This window comes from Arachis stenosperma, chromosome 1 (assembly GCF_014773155.1).
Source record: "Arachis stenosperma cultivar V10309 chromosome 1, arast.V10309.gnm1.PFL2, whole genome shotgun sequence".
Taxonomy (NCBI): Eukaryota; Viridiplantae; Streptophyta; class Magnoliopsida; order Fabales; family Fabaceae; genus Arachis; species Arachis stenosperma.
Window position 1 is genome coordinate 132,270,599 of NC_080377.1, and position 14,169 is coordinate 132,284,767.

The 14,169-nt window shown below is 35.5% G+C and overlaps 1 protein-coding gene across 1 annotated transcript; it reads right to left on the reverse strand.

Annotated features, from left to right (window-relative positions):
• Window positions 1–305: 305 nt before the first annotated feature.
• Window positions 306–4,803, reverse strand: LOC130982007 (uncharacterized). The gene is made up of 6 exons (XM_057905852.1): window positions 4,355–4,803; window positions 3,993–4,093; window positions 2,614–2,711; window positions 1,721–1,929; window positions 694–746; window positions 306–503 (listed from the first exon to the last, which is right to left on the reverse strand). Exons 1-6 carry the CDS (start codon window positions 4,650–4,652, stop codon window positions 489–491), a joined length of 774 nt encoding a protein of 257 aa, XP_057761835.1. The 5' UTR covers window positions 4,653–4,803; the 3' UTR covers window positions 306–488.
• Between the last annotated feature and the right edge of the window lie 9,366 nt (window positions 4,804–14,169).

Sequence of the window (14,169 nt, forward strand, 5' to 3'; positions counted from 1 at the left end):
AGGTTATGGAGGTTATGGTGATGGTGATGGTGAAGAAGATGAAGATGGTGATGGTGAAGAAGATGAAGATGATGATGATGGGAGGTTGGGAGTGCCACGTAGGTTCGGAAAGGCACGAACCAAGTTCAAATCCAAGGCGGGGCACTTTTGTCACACGGACAGCATCTCTCATGGGTACAAGTCTAGTTTCCGGCTATCATGGGTACGAATGTCAGCGTTTTCATCTCTCATGGGTAGAAATGGTCATTTATTCTTCTTTACAATAACAAAGTCGACATTCATTCCTCAACGTGGGGGAAATTAGAAACACGAAATGAAAGGGTGGATGCATAAATTAATAAATTTAAGCAAAAGTGGAACAGCTCAGCCAGCAATTGTGTCTTGTCAAATAATAAAGCAAGCAACATTTGATCATGAATATTCCCTCGGCCATGTTGCAACCACTTACTTATATGTCACCCTACAAGTTCACGCAACATCTATGATTTTCATTTCTCATCATCCTGCACATTCAAGCAAGGTTTCAAATAAATTGGTCAATTCAGATTATATTAAAAACGAAGATAGTAATATACATTATAACTTATACCAAAGGCTAAATTTTTCTTCAGCTTTTGTAATTGAAGAAAATGAAAATAAAAATTATCAAGTGGATTAGTAGAATTACAAATAGTCATATAGTATGATACTTACGGAACTTTCCACCAGGTTGTCTAAATCATCATCCAAGCCCCCATTGCCATTATCTGAAATACGAGAGAGGTTGATGGTGAATTTAAACTCTCATCAAAGCTTGCAGACTAAATTCACGTTACATATTCAGGTACATATTGATGTATATGACATGCATTGAGGCTCAATATTACAGTTCGTTCTAAATGTAGATGGACCAAATTGATTTGCAAAATCTTTAGAGGGCAAAATTGATGGACTAATTTGGGAATCTGTGGACATGAAACACCCACGGCACAATATTTTACGTTCCATAATCCAATTTATATCCCCAGAGTAAGATACTAACTATTTTTTTATGCTCAGCAAGATAACAACTATTATAATATTCTTGAATACACCCACTAAATTCTCCCGTACTTAAGAATATGGCCAGTTTAGATAACAAATGGGCAAACACCAAGAAAATCGTAGTCCATCTAGTGGAGTTAGCTTATGGAAAGAAACAATTTCTAAATAGATTTTTTCAAGAGAAATTTGCAAATGGAAACTACTCCTGGAGTTTGGGAGTTTAAATGAAAGGAAATGTGAAAGGAATCATCCACTCTCAAACTCTCTTTTAATGCTATTGTGAATTAATTAGGAGGAGTTTTACATTGATCACAACAAATTCAGTTACTTCAAAAACTTCAATTAAGGATTATATATCCGAATCTTCACAGCATTTCACCTTCCCCTTTCTCATCTTATTAATCATCCAAACATGGGGATTGAAGCTCAATATGATCCTCTCTCAAGCTTCCAAACAATAGCATAAATCAAAGGACCAAACATGTATCAAGTATAAGACAAAATATTCATAGACAAATTGCATGTCATAACTCTATCAGTGTTTGTTATAATATCATTAATATCCTTTTAACTATTCTGATACTTAAGAAAAAATGAGATATAAATTATAATTGGAGATGCACCAAGCCCATTAGTAATAAACCAGATTATTCAGAAATAAATGATAGGTTTTAATGGATAAATTGATAAGGTGTACCTTGATCATTGTCACTGTCTCCTGCATCTCCCAGAAGAAATACATCCAAGTCTTGCTCAGTTGTTGAAGTTTTAGTTTTAGTCTCCTTTTTCACTTCCTGCACCTCTTGATTAGAGGTCAATTCAACTTCTAATGGTTCCATCACTGTCTGATCTTTTACTTGTTCAGATGATTTTAGTTTAGCATCTTCCATGTACTTTTTCTCATAGCTATCAGAAATCACAAGATAAAACAGTTTACCGGAAGTCACAAAACAATAAAAGTAAATCCAGGAGAGGTAATTTTTAGAAATACGTGGCATATAAATCATGTATGAGTAAAACTAACATGATACTGTTCCACAAGTATATTGAGTTTTCGTAACAAAAGTACAATCTCCAAATTGGACAATTATTTCCAACACCAAAGAAGTTCCTTAAATATTGAGTGTAATTCCTTGTGTCAAGGATGGGGATGAATCTTTTAGATACTTTGCAAACCTTAAAAAAATGTACAAATTCCAATAAAAAAAGGGTAACCTAGTGCACAAGTATCCCGTGTTAACCCAGTGTAATTACTGTTTCCACAACTTGAATCCGTGACCTTGAAGCCACACAGAGACAACTCAATTGTTGCTCCAACGCTCCCCTTCAAAAATGTATGAATTCCAATATTCTAACTTAAAAAGTAAATGTTAAATGCCTACAGTAAGTGATATTTATAAAATTTTAAAAAGTCTCTGCATGTTTTGCGTGATAAAAAAAACTTGGAAGCATTCATAGAATACATGATCTTGTAGTCTTCTCAGACTATGAAGACCAAATAATCCTTTATCAAATTGACTGAGGTCAGAAACAAAATTTAATGTGAAAAGTGAAAACCAAAATACTGCAGCCACAGGATAAATGACTTACGGTGCAATATGATTATTCACAAGTATAAAGTATATTCTCCAAAACTTCCTCTCTTTCATAACACGTGGACACAGCTCATACCTCAATCTTGAAATTTCCTACAACAACAATAGCAGGTATACATGACCATAAATCCTAGCAAAATATCTTATCTTCATGCTAGATTAACGCAAAAAGACGTAATGTCTTTAAATAGTCGATTTGCATAAACGATATAATTGGATATCGGAACACATTTTATGATTCTCTGGTGGTAACATGTGGATCCAACAAACTGACAGTCAAATAAGGCTTGGTTTGATAAAGTTTTTTGAGAGGTGCTTGTGCTAAAAGCACAAGTTCCTCATTTTGCATTTGGTAAATCAAAAAGACCATGTGGCATGTGCTTGTGCTTGTAGCTTTTAAAAGATAATGGTATTTTTGGAAGCACCTAAAGTAGAACTTTTCAAATATGGCTTGTGCTTATCAAAATTAAAAAATCTAATATTACCTCATACGTTAATTAATATCCAAATCTAATTCTTACATTAATATCTATTATAGTATTTTTAAATTTTAAAAACTATTTTACCAAGTGCACCTGCTATTGCTCGTACATATTGAAAGTCATTTTTAATTTAGTTTCCCAAATATAGATACTACAACTTTTTAAAAGCTATCTTTTAAAAGCTAGCTTTTACAAGCTACTTTTGAGAAATAAAAGCTTTATTAAACTAAGCCTAGGTACGAAGAGGAACAATCATACCTCGCTACAGTCTGGGGTGGTTTAGCTATTGCACCCTTAACCTAGTTCATTCTCCCTCCCTCTTTTCTCTTACACTTACACCCAAATCCTCCTCAAACAGCAAAGGATGATAGTTAAGGCACAAATAATTAACATCTGAAATCCACAGACTATCTTCGTATTTACAAGGTTCCAGAACCAATACCATGCCACTTAATACACTATCACGCTGCAAACATGAGCTCCATTTTGGCAATTATCCTGGTTAGAATTCATGTACTCTACTTTACTCATGACTTCCGACTCCAACGCTTTTAAGGATACATGAAACTTTTTTACCTAATATCATGTCATGTGAAGATTTCAACTATAATATTGGGCAAATGGTAGTTACTACATACTACCCGAAACAGCATGTAAAAGACAGAGTCACTAATTACTATAGAAAAAGCAGGTTTTACTTCTTAGCTGCCATGGTTTAGATTACAGTAAATGAAGAATTGATTTTAATATCACTGGCTCTTCTCTTAATGAAAGCACCACGAAAGAATGCAGTTATCTAAACAAAATACTTAATAAGTTAATCCTCAAAAGTCAAAACCCCTTATTTATTCTTTGATTTAATAATACTAATCAAACTTTAAGAGGATGATACCTTGACTGCAGAAAGAACAAGTTTGGCATGTTTCTCCTGCCAATCGGTTAGGTCCTGCCTAACATTAGAAACAGCAGGGACATCAGACAATTCAGTATCATCTGCAAACAGGAACCAAGCAAGTTAAGAACACAAGCTTCTCCTATTAACAATAAACAGAACTAGTATTCACCAACACCATTTATACTAAACTAAGGATTAAACTAAACATCACTAAAGCTATAATGCACTCAATTTCACTTTAGAATATACTAAGATAAATCAACGAAGAGCAGAACGGCATCAATTGAACAAGCTTACATAACTGCACCTAAGTCGAACCCTAAGATTCCTAAAAAAGGATAAGAAAGAAAGAAGAAAACCTTGAAGAGGGAAATCTCGGAAGGTGGTGACGGTGATGCCGGTGACGAATTCTCTGAGATGGTCGGTGATGCCGAAAGCTTCGAGGTCGAGATCGTCGGGCGGAGAAGGTGCGGTTGCGGTGGCGGAGTCGGCGAGGGCGAGGAGCTTGATCTGATCGGCTCGCTTGATGGCTTGGGCGCTTAGCTCGGAAGCTTGAGCGGCGAATTCTTTGGAAAGCTTGGAAGCTCCAAACGACAGGTCATGAGATCGTTTTGCTGCCTCTTCCGCGAAGCTTCGAGCTTTGTTCCACAGCTCCATGCTGCTTCTTCTTCTTCGTGATTGGAAAGTTAACGTAACGAACGCTAAGGAAGGAAGGGTCAGTTTTTTTTTTTTTTTCCGTTTTTTTTGATTGGGAAAAGTCCAAGGAGTGGAAAAACGCAGAGCTCGCTGACCGCCACGTATTCCGCTTCATCACTCTCTCTCTCTAGTCTCTACTGCTCCATCCTTTTTTTTATTTTTTATTTTTTATTTTTTATTTTTTTAGATTATTCATGTCAAAATCAATATAGAAATAGGAATATCAATATCTGCACTCTCTTATTGTAGTTATTATAATGTGTCAAAATTTGATGACTGCATTGTTCTCTCTTGCTAATTTCAGAGTACTTTATATTTAACATAGAATAATTATGATTTTGATTGGGTTTGTGTTTTGTGTAGGAATTGCATGGTGCTACGCAATGTTCTATATACTACTATCAGGAATTCAGGATGCATCCTAATTGAAGATGATGAAAAAGAAAAAGAAAAAGAAAAAGAAAAAAATGTTGAGTTAGAAGATTTTTACTGACAAACACATGAATCAAACTTCAGTATATGTTAGCCCATCCCTAAATTAGTAATAATAATGATGTATGAAGTATAATTGATTGAAATGAATGAAGAAATGATTTGGTTGGCCTTCCAGAAGAAGCTAAATTCCCGGAACTTTTTGAAGGAGGATAATTGTCAATTTGTCATGTCCTGTGATGCATTAGTACGAAGAGTGATCAGTGATCATAATGTGTTTTATTTATTTATATTTATTTATTTGTGACATTTTCTTCGACGATAATAACGATGCTATGCTTTGTTGTCGTTGTTCCTTTTCAAGATGTAAAAAATGGGTCTGTTTCCTTTTGGTCCATCAGGCCCACAATATATAATATAACAACCCAGTTGTGCTAAACTTCCATGATTCAAGGAAATATCAACATCCTGACCAAAAAGAGAAAGAAGGAGATGTCAACACAAAAAAAAAAAAAAACCGGAAAAAATGTCTTCCAATCAGACCCAACAAATATTAAAAAGAAAGTTTTCAAGATGTTAAGGTAATAACACAATTACACAAACCGAGACTTTATTGAGCTTTTTGGACCTAGATCAGTATAGTAGTATTGGAGAAGGCTTGCTAGAGCCTTTTCGGGAGTGATATGGATTATGGATCCTTAGCTATTTCTTAGGCCTATTGCCCCTCGGACCTAGATAGATATACTACTATTGTTACCAATGAATCTTAGCTCACACTGCATTTCGCTCCCTCTCCATCTTAAAGGTCTCGGACTCAACTCCTACCAACTGTATCCGAGGAGAAAAAAAATTAGTAAGTATATGAGAAGTGTGTGGGTATGTGTACTTGTACCTAGGATTGAGAGTTGTCCAATTCATTTGAGATACCTAGGATTAGGGTTCTTTAATCCAACTGACCAAAAAAAAATACTACTATTGTTGAATATTTTCTGATATTATTCAATCTTATCTATTCTATTGTCTAATGAGGTTATATAGGAAGGTGTTCACTTATAGTACTGTATTTGTGCGATATGTGATGTTCCGCATTTTTGAATGTCATGGTGGGGTCTCAATGGGCTGGAAAGTTATCCATTCAGTAAGCAAGGAGTTGGCGTGTATGCCCAAAGGTGAGTTGTCGCTTGAAAGTTGTAGTGGCGTGCTATACTGAAGCTGAGCGGAGTGGAGTTGGCTTGGGCCCGTAAATTTTTTTTGGTTCCTTTTCCGCTGCGATTGGGCCATATTCCATGCTTTGGGTCAGTTGAATTTTATAAAAGAAAAATATTGTGTTGCATGATTCTGAATTGGTGGTTCCCAAAAATATAATGTGAACATAGTTTTGTTGTTGGTGCTATTTAGGAAAAAAGTACATAAAAATGGTTTAGCTAATAAGTGTTTTTGTGCTGTTATTGTTTATTATCTTATAATTAGTGCTTAAATAATTAGAAATATTTAGAGTAGAGAGTGATTAATATACAGTGAGAAGTTATTTCGTTGAGTTACTATCAAATTTTGAAAGAGAATGGTGGTAAGTATGAGGTATATTGAATAGCGTGAGCGCATGATAAAATTAGTTAGTAAATTTATGTTAAAGCAAATTTTTTGTAATGTAATTGCATTATGATAAAATTTGTGAGTGACTTATGTATCTAATATATTTATATGCATATTAAAAATTTTATTTAAAATATGAGAGATTAATTTTGCTGATAAAAATAATTTTTTAAGAATTGTATGGAAAAAAAATTCAAAACCCAAGTTCTGATTGCAAGTTGTGTTGATGATTAAGTTGGATGATTTTTCATGAATTTATCTCTTTGTATCCTCATGAAAGAAAACACCAATGTAACTACTTACTACGTTTAATTTACACATTGGGACATGTTAGACGTGTTGGATCTGCAGACAGATAAGGAAAATTTTAACATTTGTGGGCTGTAATTTTTAAGCCAAGACCACTCTTAGAATATCAATAAACTATAGATTGGGACATTGAAATTATAGCATACTTTGTAGACGTTTTACTGTACAAAGAGACACGAGGGAACTAGTGAAGGTGATGATAGAAAAAAAAGGCAACCAACAAATAAGAACCACATGTGAGAAGCAGTAAGTAGGCAACGGTGAGTAACAAGAGAGAGGTTTCAAGGTTTGGGATGTTATTTTAAGCGTGGAGCGGAGATGCAGTTGCAGTAGACAATGTTGAAAAATATCAGTCCATTTCGGGTGTGACGGTCGAGGTGGATGCATCCAGGCTGCGATAGGTGATTGCGTCGAGATAAAAAACCTGCTCCTGTGCCTCGTCGGTAGATTCTGAGACCGTTAAATTTGTCTTTCCCTTTCGCAGGATTTTGCGGTAGTCGTTGGCGAGGTTGGCATACTTGTTTGTCAAAGTTTGGACAATATCGTAGTTGTAGTCATAGACGACGACATCCAGGGTGACACAGAGTGCGCATAGGGTCATTCTCACTGCGTCTTCAACGCTTGTTTCCTCATCAAAGGCAATTCGGCCGAACTTGACCAAAGCATTTTGAGACGTTGGAGGGATAAGGGAGGCGAGGTGGCGGTAACATGTCCGACCGTCGCGGGAGGTCTTTGTGATAGCTCGGTACAGCGGCTCTGGAATGTCAAGCTTTCACAAACATCAGTGAGTAATTTTCGCATGCTGAAGCTGAGGAGGTGAGCGTTGGCGGATTTTTTGGAGGCAAGGTCTTCATCTAAGAAAACAATGTAGCTATGGTTAGGACCTGAAAAGAAATAAGATGTGTTTAGAGTATGCATATAAAGCGAGTTACGTGCAAGAGGAACTTACTACGCAGGTAGCGTAGAAGAGGGAGCTGCTCCTCGTGGTGGAACCTTTCATGTAGGGCTCGCAAAGCAAGGCGCTGTTTGTCACGGTGATGATCCTGGGAAACTGGTTCCGGTCTGTAGCCGTTGTTTATGAGGTTTGATACCACAATCGTAGTCCCCTTCACTGAAAAAGAGGACCCAGGCTTTGTCGGCATTTTCGAGAGTTGCAAACTTGGCCCAAGATGGACCATGGAAGTCACGGATTTGCTCTTGAACCTCCTCGAAGGAGTTGTAGATCTCGGGGACCCATCCGGCGAAGACACAATAATAGTCTGGCGTTGCCTCTGTAGTCTCCATTGGAATAATATTTTCTTTTTGTTTTGTGTTTGGCCGCTATGGCAATGGGGTGCATTTATATACGTAGGAGTTACATGAATGTGAAGGGTGACGGTCAGTATTGGGTGGGGCATGATAAAATTTAGATTTTGAAAAAGATTTTGATGTACATGGCATTGGCAGAGAATCATAATCTAATCTTCACTTGTTGGAAAAGCAAGCATAGTTTGACTGATAGGGTAAGGTTTAAAAAAAAAAAAGAAAATGTATATATCTTAGAATTTGCAGATGGGACTGGTATAAGGGTTTGATTAGGCTTTGTTGTGTTTTTTTGAAAATATCATAGGATTGAGGTTTTTTATAGATTAACAGCAATGTATTTACTGTTTTACAATTTATTGTGTATGTTATGAAAGGCGGATAATAATTAGATGGTTTAAAGATTTTTGTTTACCATTTTACTATATATTTTTTTGTGTTAATGAAAGAATGAAAATAATTAGTCATATAGATAAAGATTATATACGTCCACATCCTATTTTAAAAATAAATTGATAAAATATAAATTGATATGCTTTTTCTTTATCTAATTTAGTTTTTCTAATGGAATTAATAATCAGAATTATATAAAAATAATTGAGAATTATACAAAGCTGAATTAAAAAAATGACCAAAAAATTTCTACGAAATACATGCATAAAGATAAAATGATTAAAAAAACTATATGAGGGAGGACCACTAAAAATTGCTAGAAAAAACTTAAATTTATGTTACTCAAAAAGACATAAATTTATGTTACGCAAAATTTTAATTTTTTTAAGACCGTTTTGACTATTTTAAAAAAAAAAAACATAAATTTGTGTATTTGAATTTAGCACTCTTATAGTTTATTAGTACTATTTTTATTTAATTTGGTCTTCCTAATGAAATCAAAAATTAAAATTATAAAAAGGTACATCTGTGTTTTTTAACTAGAAAATTAAATAGATATAATTTAAACTAAAATTTAATTAAGTTTGATAATAATAAGAGTATTCGTAATAAAGTACTCATATAATTGATTATGTTTATTCAATTTCAAAAAAGCTAACTATTAAAAAATAATTTTTTCAAATTAAACAATTAATTTTTTCCTTATAAAATTAAATTAAAAAAATTATAAAAGTGAAGCTGTAATTAGAATTCCATTTGTATTTGTTGAATGCGTTTTTTTTCCTTCATGCTTTCTTTCACTTTATAATTGAATAAAGAAAATAATTTTTTTAGATCCATAATCAGATACAAAGGTTGGGACAATAGAAATCAATTGCGTTTTTCAAAGTGTGAGAAATCAAAAAATAAAATTTGTTTTGTATATTAAAACATGGGTAACGAGAACAGAGAATATTTTGGCGAATATCTCGCCCCATAGTTTGTTCCAGGTGTCTAATGCACAGTTTTATCTTCATTAAAATATTTCATTTGAAACCAAAATGTGTTTATCTTAAATAAATACATGTAGTTATGACCTAATCATAATGGGGATGTCAACGGTTACCTTTGCATTATACCTGTAGTTTAAAGTAGGGGATTAGTTGCACTGACCCTTGTTAATAACCCATGGAACTAATTTTAGCAGGCTTCCTATGGATGTGGTTTCTAAAAATTAAAATGACTTTCGGAAAGGGACCCACAAACCATTGATGCAGAGGTAGAACGTGGTTACTGAAGAGATATAATGGAATTGATGGTCTAATCCCTATGATAGATGATAATCATTTGCCTATGCTAGGTGACGCAGAAGACCATTGGAAGACGTTTCGAAGGTCATTCCCTCGAAGGAAGAACGATCCAAAGGTGGTTGGAACCAAACAATAAGATGATCATTGTGAAAACTGAACCTGAACCCACTCGGCGTTCAACTGCTTCCCTTCCCTTCACTACAAATGGGCCTGAAGTTATGGGCCACTTTGCCCATGGTGGGACCCTGAGTATGATTTTTATTGTTATGACTGTTTAATTCTATGAAAGGGAATTTATGTAATTTGTCTTTGCTCCCCTTTTATTCTCTACATACCTGTAGCCCAGTGAGAGATGTGAAAATTGGGCGCGAAACATGTATCGAAAAGGCTGGTAGAACAATAGCTCTGTTTCATTCTTTTATTCTATGATAATGGAATCACATTTCGTGATGTGGATAGATAGACCTACTGGATGTCGTAGGATCAATTTTTGTGATGATGATTGTGTGCACGGGTAATTGAATAGTACCAGAAAGTATTAATGCCCATAGGTGTTCCGACGGATGAAAATGCACCCGCAGGAAGCAAAAAATGGAGTGGTTACCTTTCTTTTTACCCATTTCATGACATTGATTGGTGTAAATCACATCATTTCCTTTTTATACTCAAATCCCAGTGAGCTTCATATAAATAACACTCTGTTCATCTTAGCTTACTCAAGGCAGAACCCCCATTCAGCACCGCCAAAACAGCAGCAGGGCAATGGAAAACTTGGATTCCTTTCTTATCGATTTCAGGATCCCTCGAATGATCACGGGTAAGCAACATAAATGGACGTTAGGGTCTTTCTGTGTTGTTGTTGTTACCCCATTAATAGAATATGAATTTCATGTTGTCTCTTGTCCTTTTTTTGGATGGGTTGTTGGTTTGACGGGGGACTCAATGCTCTTACCAATCCTCCGCTTGACACCATTTTGGAGAACAGCATAAACCTAGAGCTGAATATTGAAATGGTAGGTGTTAAACCTGTGATATTTTTCATTCTGTTTCTATTTTTACTAGCTTGAATGTAGTTGATGATCAGAATGTCATAGCAGTAGCCATCATATTTTTTTTGTGAGTTAAGATCGCTTCAATGGTTTTACGTCCTAATGAAAATGATATTCCGTGGACAGCCTCAACCAGAGCACTTGTCCCAGATTGCTCATGGCGGTGGGGACGTTGTGGAAAATGACGAGAAAGACCTAGTTACCCGACTACTGAATTTGGCTGAGGTATGCATCGGCACCTTTCTTTGTAGGTTGTGTAGTTTTATGTATCAAGTGTAAGGATGTTAAATGAACACCAAGTACCAGCTGTCATGCTAAGCCCATGAAGTGTTCCGTTGTGTTGACTTTACTATTGTTTGTTCGTGGACCCCTATTGAGAACCATGTTTGGCCACCTTTTTTCTTTAAAAAACCCTAGCCACAAATCTCACACTGGTTTTCTCAGATGCCACTTGGTATTACATCGTATGATGAAATCAGTCGGCTTGACATCGACGTACCTTGTAATGGTCAAAACTTGGTATTCCTTTTTCGATTGAATGATACGACGTAAGTGGCTACTATACGACGTTGTCCACATTTAATGGTTATGTGACTTATTCTACAGGGCTTTGAGCATAAGGTTACTGACGTGGACGATCGCATTGCAAAGTTGGAGACAAAATTAAGATGTCCGAGTGCATGCTCCTAAGGATCCTTAAAATGACTCAAAGACACTATGAAGACCGCCATAAGATTGTAATAGTTCCCAGGTCAAACAGGGAAATTGCTAGGGGAAAAGATGTGGATGTCTAAAGCTATTGTGGCTATGCAAATGTGCCAGACCAAAACATACAGCCGTTTGGCCATGCTGGGAAGCTTCAACAACAAGGCATCTCAGCTAGTGTCAAATTCACATCAGAGAAAGGGAAGGCCGTCCAGAAAGAATCATCACATGACAACTCCCTATTAGATATTTTTGTTCCCAATTTCCCCCTGAAGATGATGTCGTTATCATCGAAAGGTTACATTCTAACCAGGGGAAGACCAGTGGAATCTCCATTATTGCATCTGCAGAGAAGTCATCCTCCCCCATTGGTCTATTAGCACTCCGAAGATATTCTCCGACAACGCTGTAGTCAAAAGACCAGTACCTGGTGATCTACAGGAAAAGGTAAAAGTTTTTAACATGTTCCTAAAATCGTAAGTCCTACTACTCTGCCTAATATTGACCAAGGAACTTTTTGCAGGAGGAGTTAAGTCTTCCTTTATGGAGCCAGTTTGAAACAACGACACAGGTAGCTGGTTTATATAGATCCACACCACCGACTCCGAAGGCGCAGAAGCTCCCAAGGCTTGAGCATGTGGAAATCACGCAAATGCATAGCAGGCCTCTTTTAAGCCTTAGCCGCCTTCCGCCGACACCCCCCATAACTGGGGTCCAACGGTGCCCAACGATCCGCAAAGTTGCCAGTAGCAAGAACCGCCAGTCAACCATCAATATTGATCCAAGCCTCCCAATTGTTCCACTAGTAAGAGGCATGATAATGCTTTACCCAAGGCATAAATAGTCATTTACGTGGAACACATGTAATTACCTTCACCTCTATGGACGTTTATTTGCAGAGCTTTAACATGTACTTTTGACTGACACTTGGGATTGGATTATTCAAAGACGACCTCAAGGTGGCAGCCTATATTTTCCAACTCAAAGACGCAAATCCCGTTCGGAACCTTGAGTAAGCGCCGCTGACACTACCTGCATCATTAATGTGAACAATGGCACACACATTCACGTTGGTTATTCGATGGGTGGAAGAAGATGCTATCACCAATGGCACACTGGTCGAGTTTGTATATAAGCTACTTCCGCCTCTCTAAGAGCCCATTTTCCTCTTCGTTGAGCCGCACCCAATGGGCCACGATGAGAACGATCTCGCAAATCCAACAAAATTTCATGCTTATTATTACTGTTGCTGAAATTATTATTATTATTATTATTATTATTATTATTATTATTATTATTATTATTATTAAAATATAAATAAATATATTTTAAAGTATGAAATTTTTAAAATCTAAAAAATAATATCAAATATGCCACATGAGTACACTATATTACTAAGTATTGTCCATTTAATTTTAGTTTTTAGATAAATAAATTTTAAATTATCAACACCAAATTTGATATATGAGTAAAAAAAGTGAATATTGTATATTTAAATTTAATTTTTAAATTAAAAAATTCAATGATAAAACTTACGATATAAGTACATATGAAAATTATTCATTCAAATTATTATTTTTATTATTATTATTGTTATTGTTGTTGATGTTGTTGGTTATATTATCAATAAATTTAATTATTATTGACATCCCTGAATTCTTCTCAACTTTTATTATTATTATTATTATTATTAGACTTCATTGTTTCGTTGATTTCCATAGAATCTAATAAAATATTTAGACTCTATTGTGATTATTACTATTTAGAATCTAATTATTATTATTGTTATTGTGATAATTATTATTAGAGAGTTATTTGTTAATATGTTATTGTCATTATTTTGTAAATATTATTAGAGAGCTTTTTCTTATTGTATGATTGGAATTGTATGGATCCACATGAGTTTTGCTGTTATTTGTGAATGATTAGGAATTTGCGATATAAATGACCTTGTTCGTGAAAAACTAAATATGTTGAAGAATTGTTCGCCGCTGGGTTACACATTCATTACCTAAGAGATAAGAATAACAGGATAACAAGTACAATTAACTAATAGAGTTAGCTAAAAGGCCTATTTCCTTATGTAGAACGTGTTGTAAGGCCTAGACTTAAAGAAGTCCACTAAAATCCCCACATTATTTCACATGAATTAGACATAAAAAAAAGGAAGTTGCCAATTCTGTTCATACACTTGCTCACCGCATTTAAAAAAGAAAAGATCCACTACCTAGACCACCCATCATCTAATCCTCTAATGGAAGCCAATCCCCAACTCACCATGTGTCTCCCATTCCCATGTCCTTTGAGAGCTCAGAGAGCATGAGAGAGTCTCCCCTCCCTTCTGTCATTCACCCCACGCCGGAACTGATGTGCCACAATGCAAGCCACCCCAACTCTCTTAGGAAA